Here is a 17,520-nt window from a genome sequence, read left to right as displayed (position 1 = left end):
AAAGCACAGCAAACTTCATCCTGCCTGTGGAGATGGGCACAAGCCTTTCACAGTGGTTAACTGGGGAAAAACAAAACCTGCTGGGCTGTGGCCCATCGTCCTCCGGAGCAGGTGGCAGAAGCGCTGTGAGAGCACCTAAATGTACTGCAGAAAGGAACACGTAAAGCTACACAGCGGCACGGACGGGCACAGGCCTGTCAGTCACTAACCTCACTGCTTATTTTTTTTTATCTCACTGCTGCCCTCATCCATTTAGGATGGTTTAAGATATATTATTGATCACATATTTAATAACAAACAGTGCAGCTAGCCAAGGTGAGCTATGCACACCTGGCCACAGACGAGGCAAGTCACTCTGCACAACATCGTGGTACAAACACTCACCTTTTACAAGTTCATCACTTCTTCCTGCTAGTGGCTCTAGATGAAAAGAACAGAATACGAGTTGGGGTGCAAATGAAGGGGCAAGAAGTCATGAAATCCCTTCCCCTCCCTCCCTGACTGCCCCTCATGGGCTCTGCAGCCCTGGAAAGCCCGGACCCCCAGTACCACGTGCCCACAGCTGGGCAGGGCAGGGCAGGATGCGGCCACACAGCGTCTCACTTGGCGAGAACCACCGGCACCTACCGTACTGGAGCTGCCGTGGCTGAGCTTGTCAAAGCGAAACTTCAGGTTTGACCTTGGAGAGTTTCTGTTCTTTATATCTGCTGGAGGGAAGGGAAAAGCAAAGAAGAAAAGTAATATTCTGTGAAGAAAAGTATTTGCTGAAGCTATAGTGCTGTCTGCCGCTCGACCAGCCTGACAGCTCGGCACCACAATAGACTGTCATGAGTGCTACCAATATTTAGTCTGTCTTGGCTGAATGTTTGGGAAAATCTGTACATTAAATGTTTTTGATGGAACAAATTGAGGCTTAATTACATTTCACAGTCTTTCTACTGGAAATGCTACTGAAAGGGCTACAAGAAATGACTGTTTTGTATAATGTATGGGTGGATTTCCACGTTCTTGGCAGGAAATACACAAAATAAACACTTTAAACATTAAAAGGAGCTGATTTAATAGTTTAGAAAATCACTAATGAAATAAGGAGGACCACCTGTGGGGTGCTGGGATACAAAAAGCCAGCCAGACTGCACTCTGCAGCCCACCTTTCTTCTCGCGCTGTTCCCAGTTAAAGAGCTGCTGGGGTGGATTTGTGCCTCCCTGGCTATTTCTCAAACAGCTCCCAAGTTCATAATGTGCGTTTTCATTTGGATTGCAGTGCCTCCCGGCAGGCACTCTGCTGCATGAGGGAACCAAAGCCGCAGGGATCTGCGGGCGAGGGGTGAGTGCTGCAGACATCCCCCAGCACCGTCACCAGTGCCATCACTATGGGATGCACCAGCAAAGGGCCATTTCTGCCAATTTCACCCTGTTGAATTGCACCTCATTTTGCAAAGTATCTGACTGAAACGCATGGAGTCGCTGAGTGAGTTAGCAGTAGGGGTAATGGAGCCAAGATCAAGGGAAGCTGCCTGTTTATTAAATAATTTGTGAGTCATGGCTCAGACCTTGGAGACAGCAAGTTTCCACAACTACTGTACATGCCTGCCAGGGGAGAAGGGAGGAAACAAAGCCACAGCAGAAGCCACCTCTGCACTCTAATTTAGAAGGGAAACAAGTTCCCCATGGCAATACAGAAACAAAGCACATGGGGCTGTGTCTCCAGAACAGCCCCATCAGGATCAGGGTTTTGGGATGAGCAAGGGCTTGCCCTGCATCCCATGGGATGCCCGTCCTGCCAGGGTGAGCGAGGCCACTGCTTTGTCCCATCACCTTTGGCAGCCACCTGCAGCCCGGGTGAGGCTGAAGAGAGGGCTTCTCTGCCCCAGAGCTGGAGATCCCATCCCAACCTGCTGCTGCGGGAAGCTGGGGGCTTCCAGGAGCAAAGGTAGAGCTGGTGCCTCCCCCCAGCCCTCCCATGCCCCTGTGACCCACCTGTGGGGCTCCTGCTCATGATCACGGGGGTGGCCGTGGCCCCCATGCTCGGGCTCTCGCTGCCAGGCGAAGCGCTGTAGACAAACACGTCCTGCTTGAATGGCGATGCTGTAGATGGCTGGCTTCCCTGCACGGGCAGAGACCAGGATATGGCTTTCCCTTGTGCAGCCAGCTTTTCTCCCCACGCCCCCCTGATGCCCCACTGCATCCCTGCTCATAGCCGCCCTGCTGCCTGCCTGTGCTGGAGCAACCTCCTGGCCCGGCGTGCAGAGCACTGCCCAGTCCACGACAAGGCTCACAGGGCTGTCCCACCAGGCACCCTACCCTCCTCCTCCCCGCACCAGGGGACAGGATTAAGCCCCCCGATGTCAGTGGGGGGGAGGCACCCGGGAGGCCAGGGGGCACCTCCCCCTGACAGAGACCACCCACGGTCTGGAGGCAGCAGGGAGCCGAGGGGAGTGCAGAGCTGCGGGGTCCCGAGCCCAAGCGTGCCACAAGGCGGGTTCGGTGCCTACCACGCTGTCGTACTCCTCCAGGGTCTCGCTCTCCCCCGCCGTGCTGCTGAAGCTGCTGGTGCTCGAGGAGGAACGGGAGATGTTCGACCTCCCATTCTCTTTCAGCTTGATAAAGGGCCTAGGAAGAGAGGCGAGACAAAACGAAGGGCACGTGGTTGTCACTCAGAAAACTGCGTCCCTTGGTGTCCCTCAGGCTACAATGGTGGGGCAGACCCTCCTGCACAGCCCCGGGGCACAGCAGCTGCCGCAGGGATCAACCTCATGGGGTGCTTCTGTAACTAACCATTCCCAAAAGCATGGGATGAAGTGGCTGGTGGGTGCCGCCAGCAGGAGCCCCGGGCCAGGCTGACATCCCACTGGCAGGGAGGCACGGCCACCATGGGCCTCCCAGCTCCCATGCCACCAGAGTTTGGGCAACTTCTGTCACATACTGCTTTTGCTCTTCTTTTTAAAGATGCCTATTTTCAGACCATAAAGGAGCTCTGCTCATGAATCACCAGAATCCTCCTTTTTTTTTTTTTCTTCCCTTAGTATCAAGCTTATTTATAGTAAAACCTGGAGATGGTTTTGGTTGACAAAGTCCTTGATGGTCTGCTGAGCTCTGGTCAGAGAAAGATGGGTCCCGTCCTGGCTCACCTGTCTTTGCTGGGGCATATTTCAGGGGAGCTGGGGTTGGACGAAGTTTCCGATTTCATCTCTTGGGAAGAATGTCCCAAATCTGGTGTCTTCTGGGCTCCGGAAACACTGTCGCTGAGGGCACGAAGAGACAGGTTGCACGAGTTATACAAGAGACTTAAAAAGGATGGTCAAATTATAGTCCTTACCACCAAATGCTAAACTCTAAGAGTAACAGATGCTCTCTGGATACCACCACTTTGATCTAAAACAGAGGGAAGGGATCCAAGGCACAATTCCTCGAACACAGCACAAGCAGCTCTCATTGTTGGCTTGTGCAGAAAGGGGAGGCTGTGCCCCAGGCAAGGTTTCCAGCACCCACCAACAGCTTCTCTAATATTCAATGTGTTAATAGGGGGTTTTAGCTTTAGCAACCAGGACGCTGTCAAACTCACCACCTTGTCCTGCTCTCCGCCTGGCTCTCGGACCCCGTGTGCAGGCGAGGGAACAGCCCTGAACGGCGCTTGATGGGGCTCCTGGACTGGTTCTTAGCAGCAGCTGCTGTTATGGGGGGCTAAAAGCACAGAACAGTCCATGTTGGAGAGCAAAGCTCCTTCCTAGCAGCTCAGAAGGCTGAACATCCTATGAGAAATTGTGCTGCCCGCAACTCTGTCTGCACATCTAGAAAACATGTAATGCTACAATTGCTTTTATATCTCCTTTGTACTTTGGGGCTGAAAACCCCTGGAAGCTAATCTTCAGTTCCTCCACAAAACAAGCCAAATTTGAACAAAGCCCTCATAAAATCACGGTCTGCTCAAGCCTTCTCACCCTTACATTCACTGCCTGTGCAGGGGACTGGCAGGCTATGCCAGCGCAGCGCAGTGCCCTGCCAGGCAGGGGAGAAAGGGACGCACAGAGGGACAGCAGGACACGCAGCCGTGCTCACCGAGAAGGTGGTCTTGGTCACCTCGCCACTGTTGTGTGCAATGCCCCCACTGAGGCTGCCTGGGATGCCGCTGCCATGGTGCTTCTTCTGGCTGCCCACCATCGTCTCCATGGAGTGGCTGCGCACACGGATAGCTCTCTGTGGCCGGAGGGGAGAGGGGACAGCAGGTCATCACCACCCTGTGACGAACTGACCCCAAAACACCTCCCCAGCCCCAGGTCTTCCCCAGGCAGACTGGAGAGCAACCTGCCTGACCCTCCCCCCGAGAGCCGGCACACAGCAACAACAGCCCGACAGGTAAGAGGAGCAGCCATTGCCCCACACAGCCTGGGGACGAGCCGCCCCTCAGGGAGCCCCGCAGCCACGACAAGATCAGATTTTTCCCCCTTTGCCTCTGTGACGCCGGGTGCAAGGGCCAAGGACTGCAACTATGGGACCGGGAGCAGCAGACGCGAGCCCTGGAGTCCTGCCTCCTGGGCAGCCCCTGGCCGACCTCCCAAACCCCTCAGCAGGAATGGGGACCACAGCCAAGTTGTGAGCTGGTGTTTGGATGCTCACACCCCTCGCGATTCTTCCTGGACGTGGAGAAGACAGGTCCTGCATGGAGCCTCCTGCCCTGCCGGCTGCCTGTACCTCTCCTGTACACTGACAGACCTCTACAACCTGCCACAAAACACCTCCAGCGTTTGAGGCCTCACAGCTATGCAAAAGTACTTCTGTTCTTCAGCATGCTTATGCTTGAAAAATGTTTGGCCTGAATCTCTGCTGCTGCTGGATTGGCGCACCCATCTGTAAGAGACCCAGAGATGAGCTGCACAGCATCATCTCATGGCACCCACAGACTCTCCCTGCTCCCTTGTGTCTTCATTTCTCCCAACCAAGCAGCCCTCTGCCTTCACTCTTCACATCAGCCATGATCTCCCGGGCTCTGGACATGTTTTCCCCTGGACTGCCCTTGCCTGAGCTGTATCACCAAGCCTTGGAACAGCTTCCAGCCAAGAGCCCACCCGGCACCGCTTCTCCCGCTGCATCCCCGCTGCTGGATGCAGCTAACCAACGACCACAGCTGCTGCTGTGCCACACTCCTGTGAGCCAACCCCTCAGCCAAAGTGCCCCTGGTATCCCCCCTACCCAGGCTGAGGGCTGTGCTTCCTCCACAGCCTTGGGCACCTCGCTCACACTGCAGAGCACAGCCTCTTCCCAGCCACCCTGAAACATTCCTGTCCGCTTTGGCACAGGCTGGCTTTGATGGGAGTGAGATGCTCAGTGCAAAGCTTTGTGCCCATGTTCCCACTGGCTGCCCTGGAGAGCTGGAGCCCCACCGGAGCTCCATGTGCCAAGGGATGCCCACAGCCAGGCATGCCTTCCCAGGCACGAAGAAGAGGCACCGAGTCCAACCCAGCTCTGTGGCAGAGCCCGGAGCCATGCTGTGCTGGGCCTGGGCACAACGGGACTCGCAGCCCCTGCAGAGCTCTCCACATCCCTTGGGAAAGGGCCGACGGCCAGGCTCTGCGAACACCAGCCACACAAGCAGGGGAAGAGGACTGCTGTAACCTGTTTTGACTCAAACAGTTGCAAGCAGAGCGGTGCATACCAAAGGCAGAGACCTGCAGATCCAAACACTCGTCTGGGTGCTTAAACAGGACCTGAGCTATTTTTTTAAAGTCTTCTCTCAGTTGTTGTCCCAGGCACATACAAATACAACCATGAGATCTTTTGAAAGTCTGGCACGTGCTATGAAAAGCAGCAGTGAAATGCACAACTTAAAAAAGAACAATCTATACCCGTATTTTAATTACTGCAGTCACCATAGAAACGAGCCCAAACTGGACTGTGATGCCAGTGTGCCAATTACAGGGAAGTTTCTCTCCACAGCTATTCCCTCTGAACTGCTCCTGCGCTACCCACCACGCCGTGCCTAGCTCTCCTCCAGCCCCCTGAATCCCATCTCAAGGGAAAGAGACTTTGGAGGAAACAAGCCACCAAGGGCCAGATTTCTGGAGGTGCCCGGCACTGTATCCATGGCGTGGAGGCACCGCTTTGCTGCTGGCACCAGGGGTTACCGAGCTGCAGGCAGACCTGCACCAGGCTGAGCCTGTGCCAACAGCCCTGCGCGGTCCCCTCCTGCACATCCAGTAACAAACACCAAGCAAGGGTCCGTCAGACCTGATTTATTAGGGTCAGCAATCCATACAAAACCCGGCAGTGTTTGCAAATAGAAGTAACCGGTGGCTTGCTCTCTGCCAGCAGCTTCGGCGGGTGCTCGTGCCCTGCAGGCAGGGATCTTTCTGCCTGGGCTGCGGAGGCTGCGGAGCTCTGCAGGGCACCCCAACACCCCGTGCCAGGGGGGCTGGCCAGCGGCTCCCCTCCCCGCAGCAGGGAGGCGAAGGCACCCCTCTCTCTTGCTCAGAGCCCGGCAGAAAGGAACTCCACGTTTCTCTGAGCGGCTGGGGATGAAGGGTCCGTGGGCTGGGTCACGGGTGTGAGGCACCGGGCAAAAGGAAACTCTGGGCATCAGGTCTCACCCCCTCCCAGCCCTCTTATTTACCGTCTCTCCTCTCCCCCATTCACTCTGACAGCGTGCGGTGGAGGACATAAGCTAGCAGGCAGCCCAGCAGCGCAGTCCCGAGGCAGCCGGGCAAACGCAGCCCAGCCCGGACGGCGGAACTCACCGCCTGCCCCGGCACACCCTGCAACGCCAAGAGAGCAAAGTCCACTTTCTCGTACACAAAAAGCATGCAAAAAAAAAATAAAATATTTAACATCATGGTCTCAGACCCTGAAGTGAACACTGTGATGTAGGACTGCACAGCACCTCAATTTCTGTATGTCTTGTACCTAAACAAAACACACCTGAGCCCCCACCTCTGGCCACAGCGGGGATCAGGGAGCTGCTCACCCCTCTCTGCAGCCTTGGGCGCAGGATGAGGTGACTCATCCTCCCGTGACAATCTGTCTGTGCTATAGAGGAAACTGTGCCTGTAAGGTAACTGCAGCAGCTGTTTCCGTGCAGCCACAGCCAGGGCAGCTCCCCCTGCCCAGGACGGGGATGGTCACCCCATACCAGCATCCCTCCCTGCTGTACGTGCAGCTAAAGCTGCCTCTGCCCGCAGAGACGACATGCCAGGGGCAGCATGGGGAGCAGCATGGGGGGAGCTGCACGGGCCAAAGCACAGCCGCAGGCATCATCATGCAGGGATGTGGTGCCCTGGCTTCGGGGCTCTGCTGATCACCCACCCACGGGTGCAGCCTGGGTTTTCACCTACCAGCCCTTCCCAGCTGCCTCCCCATTGCTGTCGCAGCCTCACCAGAGATGTCTGGCACTGGCTCATCCCACAAGAATCAGGCACTGCCCCCCTCTCCGTTCCAAGGGATGTCACCTGCTGCCCAGCTCGTCACTGTCCCTACTTCCATCAGTTGCTCAGTTTCCTCCACATCATTCTACCTCTTTTTCTTCTCCTACAACCCAGTCTCCCTTCTCTACCCTCACACTCACCCAATCCCCCTGGCACACCCAGCACTGTTTCCCCTCTCCACACTCGGCACCTTTCACTGTGCTGAAAACAGGAGACATGATGACGACCACCACCTCCCACGCACGTGCAGTGGCAGCTGGCCCTGGCGTCTCTGCCAGGACAGGCAGCGTGCCACGGCGACCCCGAGCCACAGCGGGTCAGCCAGCAGCCCAGGGCCACGAGCAGGACTTGCCCTGCAGCTGCACAGCCCAACTGCAGGCACAGCCCGTGTCAGGGTGCTGGCCCTGGACCAAGACGCCTCCCGAGACAAGGTGATGCCACAGCATGCCGGCGTGCTCCGCAGGTGCCCAGGGGGTCTGGAGAGGTCAGCACTCACCAATGCAACCACGTCAGCCTGTGCCTGCTCCCACTGGGACCACTTGGGTGTTTGCTGGCTGAGCAGGCAGTGATGGCAGTGAGCTCCCACCTCCTTCCACCACCCTGCTCTCAGGGGACCCTTCTTGTCCCCCAGCACCGCTCATCCACACCTTCCACTACAGTGTGCTTTGCCAGCCCTGGGTGCATTTTAACTCTGCTGTTGGCAAGGGACATGGCTTTACCTTGAAAGACTCCAGAAAGCCCCCATGACCCCCATTCTCCAGCTTGTCCTCCTCAGGCCCCAGCCCCAGCATGGTCTGCGTGTGCCCGTGGAGCTCATCGTGAAGGTTGTCCAACAAGGCAGCCCGTGTGCGGTCCTGGGGGGAGGAGAACGGGCTCAGCTGGGGGCCTTGAGGGAGGGGCAGCGGCACTGACCCATGGGACCCTCTCGAGGGGGGATAAGCCACTGTCCCATGGGTCAGTACCGCTGCCCCCACCCCACGCGGCCCCACAGCCCCTGAGTGAGCCGAGACACGTGCACGCTCTGGTCACTTGCCCCAGCAAGCACAGACACAGCCCCGCCAGGGTAACGTGGCTTTGAGAAGGACTGGGGAGAGCCCCCCAGCACCCACCACAGCACTGGGCAGCGTTACCTCCAGCTTAGCAAACTTGTCGGACTTGCAGCAGGCGTTCTCCGCATTGATGAGTTTGGTCAGCAGGAACTCCCGGAACTCAGGGCTCTGAGGGGGAGAGAGCCAAGTTGGAAAACACCCACCGTCGTAAGACTTTCTGCACCTCTGGTACCTGAGCTGTGTCCAAAACCAAGCTCACAGCACCCTGCAGCCCCCTCCAGATGTGGGAGCACTGGTGGCAAACCCCAGATGGGCTTGGGTGCCCTGCTGCACTGGCTGTCACCCCGGCACTGACGCGGGTGCCCCGGCAGCAGAGCTGCAGCTGCTGCCTTGCACAGGTTACACTATGCCATGGTACACAGCCTTCTGCCCTACCAGAAACCCCACGGGCACCACTAGAAATCAAAATAAATGCATGTAAATTCCAGAAGTCATTTTTTTTCCTAAGCAGGTGTGCTTGGAAACACCTCGGACATACATATCCGGGTTTTTTATAGCTTGGAACATGCTTTCCATCCCAGCTCTTACCTTCTGGAATACTGGTGGGCTTGGCAGGGGTGGGCCAAAGGAGGGGACGTCTTCCCGGGCCGTGACCGATACCTGTGGAGCCAAGAGACATGTTGTTCCCATGGGTGCAGCAGGGCAGCCCCCGGTGCAGAGGTGTCCATCTCCTGGAGATGGTCTCCCCAGCCCAGCTCCGGAGAGCCAAGGGACATCCCAGAGCCCTCGCCCTGCCAGAGGGACCACTCCTCCCCAGCCTTCATGAGTCATCACTCCTGCTTTCCTGAGAGGCTTAACCGTTTCCATATTTACTTCCCACTAATTCTGTTTTCATTTCTGGCTCTGGATCTCTTACTGGAGAATAGAGGTAACAGGGTTTATGCTACCTACACTCCAGTGATGGTTAGATGGGTATGAGCTGTTCTAAGGCTTATTCAAATACTGAGCAGCATAAAAAATCTTTAGCAAATGAGGATGCTATTATACATGCACATAGTTTATACCTGTATGTATGTATACACCCACATTATATAACAATGCATACATAAATGTACATGTGTGTGTCTGTATATCTGTTTAAATTACACATACACGTGCCAGTGAGGTATAACACTGGTTGTATCACTGAGCACACAGGTGGGCAGGGCAGCCGCCTCCAGACCTCAGCCTGAGATGTCAAAACAAAAACCAGCACCTGCAAGTTGAGATTCCCTCACCTTGTACGCCGTGTTATCTGCCTCGGGGTTTTCCACCTGCACGACAATGTAGGCATGCAAGAAGTTGGAGGCGATCATGTCTGGGACAAACGGCGTGTTCTCTTCTTGGAAGATAATTGCCACAATGTCATTGCCAATGTGCCTCTTTCTCTGGAGCTAAGCAGAAAGGGAAAACATTTGGTTGGTAGAGCCAGGCGGTCCCGCTCCCTCGGCAGCAAACACCGGCTCCAGGCACACAGGCTGCCGCACACCGGGGAGCCTGCGTGGCTGCTGCCTGTGCCGCCCGCCAGCCAAGGATGCCGCGGCGCTGGGCATCCCGGCGCAAACAGCGCAGCCTGGCTCAGATGCTTCTGTGCAAGGAAGCTCATCTCTTACTTGTTGCGTGTCTCCTTCGGTAAAAGGCAGCTTTGTAGAGACGTGAAACATTATCTCCCTGTCCCTGAACACCGTGTACACAGACTCTGCTCCTGTCTGTCCGTGGCTGACATCCAGACCTCCTCGAAAACTGGAGATGAAGAGAAAGGCGGGGAGAAATGAAGAAATATTAATTGAAAGCTTAGCAGAGACTGCCAGTGGCTGTCAGGGAACAGGGTGATAGAACAAACCAGCTCGTTTATCTTTATCTAGTAGTGAGAAAATGGGAAAGAACAAACTGTGTGTCATCTATTGCAACCAAGCATCACCGTCAGCAGTCTGAAATGCAGGGTGCATGGTGGAGCAGTGCCGGTCGGCCGGGGCTGACTGCAGCTGTGGGCACCAGCCATGGGAGCAGCGGTGCCGAGAACTGCCATGGAGGCTGCCCGCACCTGCCTGCCCACAGCACTCACCGGCAGTGGGGGGTCTCTGCCCACACCGTAGCCGCTACAGTGACCACCCTGTAGGCACGCCACGGCTGAGCCCGCAGCACCAGACAGGACCGCTTCCATACGAAGTATTTTTAATCTATGGCTGAATATAGCCAGATTTTCTCACAACCTCAAAAGTGCAAGAAAGGAACTTTTTCTCTCTTGGCAGCTCCAATTTTTTTTCAGAAAACTCTCCCAGCTTTGAAAAACAAGCCAAAGCTATATTTGCTCCTGCTCTGTACATCCCGCTCATGAGTGAGATGACTTCTGTTCTCGTATGGTAGATATTTTTACATATGACATGGTCTCTTGTTAAATGTATTTGTAAAATCAGTCTTTTTATTTAACTTACCCTTTGAAGTCCTGGAGCATTATGGTGTCTCCCAGAAAACTTAAGAAGTTCTTGAAGGCAGCGCTCTCTTCATTGTTGCCAAATAACTCCTCCTCTTGGGTCTACAAAACACAGGGTGCACCTTTTGAAAGCCCCAGCCCCAGCAGCCCACCCACCCGGGCTGCGCGGCACACGCTGACACCAGCTCCCAGGGAAGGAGGAGGGTCTGGCCATGGCTCTGCCACTGTGTCACTGGTCTGATGGAACTGCAGAGGCCCCTGCACTGCCTGAGCTGAGCGTGACCAAAGCCACCATCGCCAGCAGCCACCACATGCCAGGACAGCCTTGCACCCTGGGGAGGGACCTCCCGGGGCTGCTCCTCTATTGAGCTGTGAGCGGTACGGACACAACTCATGTGAAAGGTCCCTTTGGAATGTGCCTTCTGCACATCACCCTGCTCTGAGCATCTTCTTAAAATCAAACCTTGCTATCAGCAAGCATGCCACAGCAACAGAGAAAGGAACCCATCCTGCCCCAGCTCGGACAGTGATTTCTGCTCAGGTCACCTCTCCCTGCCTGCCCATCTCCTGCCACCTCCTGCGCCAGCCACAGGGTCCTGGGGGACGTGACCAGCACTTCACGCCAGGATGCCACACACAGCCACAGGCTGCTCCCCACCTCTGCTCTCGCCAGCTGGCACCACCGTGCTCGCCACCAGCACTGGCCATGGGCCAGTCACAGCCCGCTCAGCCACCAAGACACCCAGAAGTAAAGCTGCTGAAAGCGACTTCTGACCAGCAGCAGGGACCTTAGGATAATGTCCAGGAAAACCCAAAACACAAATGAATCCTCCACTGGAAAATCCAAGTCTTAATAATCCCTTGAATGCTATATTTCAAAACAATGAGACCCTAATTATGGTCTTGCATGAGTTACTCAATCCAAAATAAAATGCAATATGTAAAGATAATTAAGAGTGTCTGCCAGAATAATCTTCGGTGGGTTATAAGACAGCTGCCTCTGCGCTCCCCATCCGGAGTCCCTCTGCTAATGACAGCAGTTTTACCAAATGCATGTCTTCATAGCCCACAGTCCTCCAAGACAAAAGTAACTGCTTTACTGTCTAAACATGTATCTGATTAAAATACCACGTCTGCTAAAATCCATTTTCACATCCACTTTTCCCTACAGCAGCTTGTGGGTTGATTACCATACTGAACTCTTCCAGTCACATCATTTTTTAATGAGTTGGGGAAACATCCAAGCACTAGGAAATGCATTATTAGTGAGGACACCCTGTAACACGTGTTGCACGTGACACAATTAACTGCAGGGCCAAATCTGCACTTGTGAAACGCAGATCTCTGGCCAGCAGGGATGTGCTCCACGAGAATGGCACAGGGTTTACTCACCTGCCTGAACTTCTGATAGATCACACCGAACTTGAACGTGTTGTTGACTTCATGTTCATCATAAGACACTATCATCTGGGACGCCTGCAGTAAAACAAAACACAAATTATTTCACTTTGTAGTTCAAGATACAATGTCCAGAAGAGCAAACCCTGGCAGGCAGAAGCCAAATTTCCACATAATCAGGCCAAAAGTTTTTAACAGTGGCCTTGGTTTTGGCCATCAGCATCCTCGCAGCTGCCGCTGCCGACAGTCTGCCTGGATGCCCGTGGGCTTCGGGTGGGCACGAGCTGTGGCCCCAGTGCCCAGGCATGGCAGGGGGTGTGGGGAGCCCTGACATCTTGCAGGTTTTCTGGGCGAAGTTTGGGGGAAGTTGGGTGCAAATAACTGCAGTTCCTGCAGCACACCAGCTCTGCGGTCCCAGCCCTGCTCCTAGGTACTGAGTCAGGACGTTCGTCTCTCCCATGTGGGCATTGGCTGTTCTCAAATATCCAGATAAGGTGTGAGAACAACACCCATAATGACAACGGAGGAATGAAATCGGCTTGACCTTGGCTACATCAAAGGGTGGTGAAACTGCATTGTAACTTCATGCTGTGCCTGCCACAGGAAGGTCTTCCACATAAAAGGTACTTGAAAATGATGGATTTGCTCTGTAACTTCCTGGGAGCAGGTCTCTCTGGCAGCACAAGAGTGCACATGAGAAGAAGTGATCCCAGAGCAGGCAACAAGTCAGTCTGGGTATGTCACCGGTGGGGACTATCACCCAGATAAACCACTCCATCCCCCTCGGTGACCCACCCGCCTCTGCAGCTCTTCCTGCAGGGTTCCTCAAGCACAGGCTCAACCCATCTCACCAGGTTTCAAGCAAACTTTGAGGCATCAAACAAGATCCAGGTTGGTTTTATACCCCACAGATGGTCACCTTTCCCTCCTTCCCCAGGATCCGAGGGCAGATTAATACCAAAGTGCCATCAGTCCTTGGTGGCCAGTTGACAGAACAGACGATGGCAAGCAGATGGCCGTGAGGCAGCCCGCTGCCCAGAGGCACGTACGGCACGCCACCGCCACACTGCTCACACCCCCCGCAGCTGTGCACAAAGGCACAGAGCTAGAAAGATGCAGTACAAATATCCATGCTCTGTATCAAGGTAGCCGGTGGATCTTGGAGAAAAGGGGAGAACCAAACTTATCTGACCTTCTCTGCCGAATACATCACTGATTGGGATAAGCTACCTCACCTTGGGGTATAGAACCGGGTTAAACTTCAGCCCGGAGGCATCATCGCAGAAGGCCTGCGGGCAAGGGGAAAGAGCAGTCAGTCCAGGTCCTCAGATGCATGGAGCAGACACCCCTGTCCTGCTGAAACTCCATGGCAAGGCTAGGAATGTCTTACAAAGGAGCCCAATCCAGCCTCTGACTGCAGGAGCTGCCCTTTTCACATCCTCTCATTGGGATGCCCTGTGGCCTGCCTGGTACCTGACTGAGGATGCAGCAAGACAAGTCCCAGGTCTCTCCATGGGTCAAAGGTGCTGCTGCTTCCTCACCCCTTCCCCCAGGTATCAACCAGTGACCTGCCCATCAGTGGGAAACCAACAGCAGGGCCAGTACATACCACCACCCACTAAGTGCTCCTGGACCCAAGAGCCCAGGCACTGCTGCCCAACGCTGCCCAATGCCACCCAACACTGCCAACATCACCCAACACTGCCCAATGCCCCCCAACGCTGCCCAATGCCACCCAATGCCACCCAAACTGCCCAACGCCACCCAACGCTGCCCAATGCCACCCAACACTGCCCAACGGCACCCAACACGCAGCAGCACAGGCTTTGCTGCGGGTATCCCAGCCCAGCCTGGCATTTTACCTTTGCAATCTGGGGGATACTAGGGAGCTTGCTAAATCCTGCCAGGGGGATCCTTTCATGCAACGTCTTCACTTTGGACCTAGGAAAGAAACAAAACCAAGCAGGTGTTGGGGAGTGTCTAAGGCAAAGAGACGCCAGCTGCAGCCCCGCGTTCACCAGCCTGTGGTGGGCACGCAGCGGTGCTCTGCCAGCTGTTAGGAAACTATGTTCTGCTGAATTTGCTGGGCCTGCTTAGCAAGCAAAGGCTCGATTTGTCTTTTCATCTCTGCAGCTCTTAAAATATTCATAGTTTGGATGGAAATGACACAACGGTTCAGATGTGCCGAGTCTTGTCAGCTTACAGAGGGATGGCGATAGATGTGACTGGTATTATCCCATGTCACAGAGAGGTTTACACTCAGTTTCAGCAGGTTTAGCAACAGATCAAAGTCTCGTATTTATTATCAGGGGTGAGACAGTCCCAGTACAGAAAAAGTAAAAGGATAATGCCGCTGCTTCCCATCCCACCCTGAGCCCCTCCACGTGCGACAGCCAGTGTGCTGCCAGCCCAACTTTAGCATTTACTGTAGAAACAAAACAAGGGAATCCCAGAAGAAAATATTTTATTACACAAAGCTTTTTTTTTTCCATACCTGAGTATAATCCTTAAATATTCAGTGCCATCTGCCTCCTCACACTTAATAGAAAGGATCAGATTTCCAAGGCTGCTGGCTGTACAATAAAAATTTAAATGATCCTAAAAATAGAAAACAGCATGTTAGTGGCAAGGGAAGCAGCTTGCCAATGGCAAGGACACTGCCCTGCACCCTGGTTGGCAGCAAAAGACTCACTTGCATCCTGACACCCCCCCATCCCTGCACACTCGCACCCCCTCCTTGCTGGGACCAGGGCTTTAATCTCTCTGCCCGTGGACTTTAGCACTCTGCTCTCAGCTTTGTTCAGAGGGAGAAAGAAGATTACAAGGCTGTGAGCAAGAGGACAGGCAGGTGGCTGCTGCGCCGGGTCCCCCGAAACCAGCCGAGCCCTGGCCCCCCGATGGGGCAGGCTCAGAGCCCACATGCCCACCCGGTGTCCGGGGGGGCCCTGCTGGCTGTGGGGGCTGGGGCAAAGGCTGTGTGTGTGCTCATCACTACTGGTCGCCTCCTCTCCTTGCAAAGAGGGAAGTTGCAAAATTTGCCCATTTTGCTCACAATTTTAGAATTTCTTTTTTTTTCTTGGAGGGGCTGTGTGCAATTTTCAGCTGACTGATTGCCCCCTGCAGCGGGGCCACCCACCTTCCCCAGAAAATGCTTCCTGTAGGCTCTGGCCTCTCCTTTGCACTCTAGCTTGTAGCCATAGGTGCTGGGGCTGAGGTTCTCCTCTTCCTCCTCGCAGATGCTGCTGTCGGATGACGTGGGGGTGCCAAGGTTTTCCGGGTCTTCGATCCAGTATCCCCCGAACTGGGGCAGGATGATCAGTGGGTAGGGGCTGCCCTTCTCTAGGATCTGCAGAGACACATGCTTCTGAGGGGTTGAGCAGGACTGGGGTGCAGATGTGGGGTGCATGGGCTTATCACCCCATGATCTGCCCCTTCTCCACCCCCTCCCACAGCAGCCCCCAGCCCCAGCACTGTGGAGGGTAAATCCAGCCCCTCTAAACCTCTTCTCTCTCTCCTAGAAGAGAGCATGCGCTTCTAGGGAAAAGCAGCAGCCACAAAGGTGGGGAGGGGGAACACGCTTTGTGCAGCTCCTCTCAGAAGCAGGATCTCCACCAGTCCCCCCGTTATCGGCAGTTCTGAAAAGGCATTGGCTGGAAGGTGTTCAGGGTGGTCCATGGCACCCACCTCATCGATGCTGGGGTACGGGATGTAGTCTTCCTGGAAAAAGGAATCAAACCACCACATATGACCGTCTGCTCCCCACCAGCCGTCCCTTAAGACCACAGCCTTGCACATCCAGCCAGCTGCACTGGTCCCTCCTGTCCCCACGCCCTGCGTCGAGCACGAGGCAGTAGCAGGGAGCGATGGGGCCACCGCACTGCCCAGGGATCCCTCCCCGCCCAGGGGTCTGCCAGAAAGCGCCAAAGCAGGGTAAGACCTTTTCCAAAGGGTTCTCCATTACCAGTGCAGAGCCCAAGGGTTTTACACATCTCTCCGCTAAAATACACAGGTTTAGACATAAAGCTGGATTAGGGATTTACAGGCACCACCCTCTCATCTTTGCAATTTAATCAGTGCCTTGGTTTTAGATAACATTTAAATCCTTTTCAGTCCTTTGAGTGACTGTATTTGACAATACACATTAAAGCTCTGAGATAAGGAGAGACACTTGAAGAGATCCATACAAGAAACAAAATTCAACCAACCTTGTGTTTTTGGCTTCCAGTCCTCTGTTCTTCAAGTTTTGGTGCCTGTTTGGAACAAAACAAAGACATCAAACAATCAAGATGTTTTCAGCAACACAGACAAAACCATGAAGGTATTTTGCTACACGGAAGTCACTCTGACACTACTGGCATGAAAGGAGGGGGTTTCTTCCTGGGATGAGCCAGGCAGAGCTGCCGGCATGCCAGGACAGACCCTGTTGGAACACAGTGAAAATGGGCAATGGGGATGTAGTTGGACAAGACCTGGGTAACAGCAACACCACACTGAAAATACCCAACTGTCTATCACATCCCAGGTGCTGGCACAGCACCAAACGCAAAACTCCCCATACCCCAGTCCAGCTCCATCTTAATTTTTCTGGGCTGGGCTCCTAAAGGGAATCCCTGCACTGCCTTCCTGCAGAGTGGGGCCAACAGCCCCAACACGTGGCACGGCAACAGCCCTGATTGTCTCAGTGTCTGTCCCAGGCAGGAGCACGGGGACTGAAAACCCCGCGGGCACTTACCCGTGCTGTGCCAGGGGAGCACCAGAGGCAAACACCACCTGCCTTCACCCCTCCCGCAGGGACAAGGCACATGGCAAGGCCCCTGACCCTCCTCCTGGGGCAGATCCTGATGTGTTTTACTGTGGGACAAGAGGATGCCTTGCCCTGACCCAGCTGTGCTCTGTACCAGAGCCTGCTGCTTGGAAAGACAGGCAGCAGCATCCCGACTTCACCAGGGAGCAACGGGACCAGGTCTCAGAGTATGTGCCCCTGCCTGGTGACACATGCTAAAACCTAAAACATCTTCTGCAAAGCTGCTTGGGATGATGTGGAATAACCTCGGAGGGAGGTGCTGCTGACACCACTGCTTTTGCCCCGGCACACCAGGGCATTTCTGCACAGCTCTTCTGCACAGTTTGAGCCGGGAAGCGCCTGCCGTGCCCTATGCAGCAGGGTTCCCACAGCTCTGGGGAC

The 17,520-nt window shown here is 54.7% G+C and overlaps 1 protein-coding gene across 17 annotated transcripts in view; it reads right to left on the bottom strand.

Moving 5' to 3' along the window:
• RAP1GAP2 (RAP1 GTPase activating protein 2) overlaps positions 1-17,520 on the bottom strand; it is an 80,224-nt gene that overhangs the window by 4,616 nt on the left and 58,088 nt on the right. For 13 of the 17 annotated variants that reach the window (XM_055721418.1, XM_055721446.1, XM_055721518.1 and 10 more), the window contains 20 exons: positions 16,541-16,585; positions 16,020-16,052; positions 15,472-15,681; positions 14,830-14,933; positions 14,198-14,276; positions 13,571-13,624; positions 12,330-12,413; positions 10,939-11,039; positions 10,117-10,246; positions 9,742-9,897; positions 9,053-9,124; positions 8,546-8,632; positions 8,135-8,269; positions 4,060-4,197; positions 3,566-3,684; positions 3,132-3,245; positions 2,496-2,613; positions 1,981-2,107; positions 628-707; positions 385-420 (listed from right to left, as the gene is read on the bottom strand). In XM_055721418.1, coding sequence (XP_055577393.1) covers positions 412-420; positions 628-707; positions 1,981-2,107; positions 2,496-2,613; positions 3,132-3,245; positions 3,566-3,684; positions 4,060-4,197; positions 8,135-8,269; positions 8,546-8,632; positions 9,053-9,124; positions 9,742-9,897; positions 10,117-10,246; positions 10,939-11,039; positions 12,330-12,413; positions 13,571-13,624; positions 14,198-14,276; positions 14,830-14,933; positions 15,472-15,681; positions 16,020-16,052; positions 16,541-16,585 — 1,995 coding nt within the window. In that variant the 3' untranslated portion in view covers positions 385-411. The remainder of the gene's footprint in view (positions 1-384; positions 421-627; positions 708-1,980; positions 2,108-2,495; positions 2,614-3,131; positions 3,246-3,565; positions 3,685-4,059; positions 4,198-8,134; positions 8,270-8,545; positions 8,633-9,052; positions 9,125-9,741; positions 9,898-10,116; positions 10,247-10,938; positions 11,040-12,329; positions 12,414-13,570; positions 13,625-14,197; positions 14,277-14,829; positions 14,934-15,471; positions 15,682-16,019; positions 16,053-16,540; positions 16,586-17,520) is intronic. The other 4 variants (XM_055721426.1, XM_055721487.1, XM_055721460.1 and 1 more) reach the window with 2 other exon arrangements.

Source organism: Falco cherrug, chromosome 1 (assembly GCF_023634085.1).
Source record: "Falco cherrug isolate bFalChe1 chromosome 1, bFalChe1.pri, whole genome shotgun sequence".
Taxonomy (NCBI): Eukaryota; Metazoa; Chordata; class Aves; order Falconiformes; family Falconidae; genus Falco; species Falco cherrug.
Note: the sequence above shows the minus strand (reverse complement) of the source record. Positions and strands in the feature narration are given on the sequence as shown.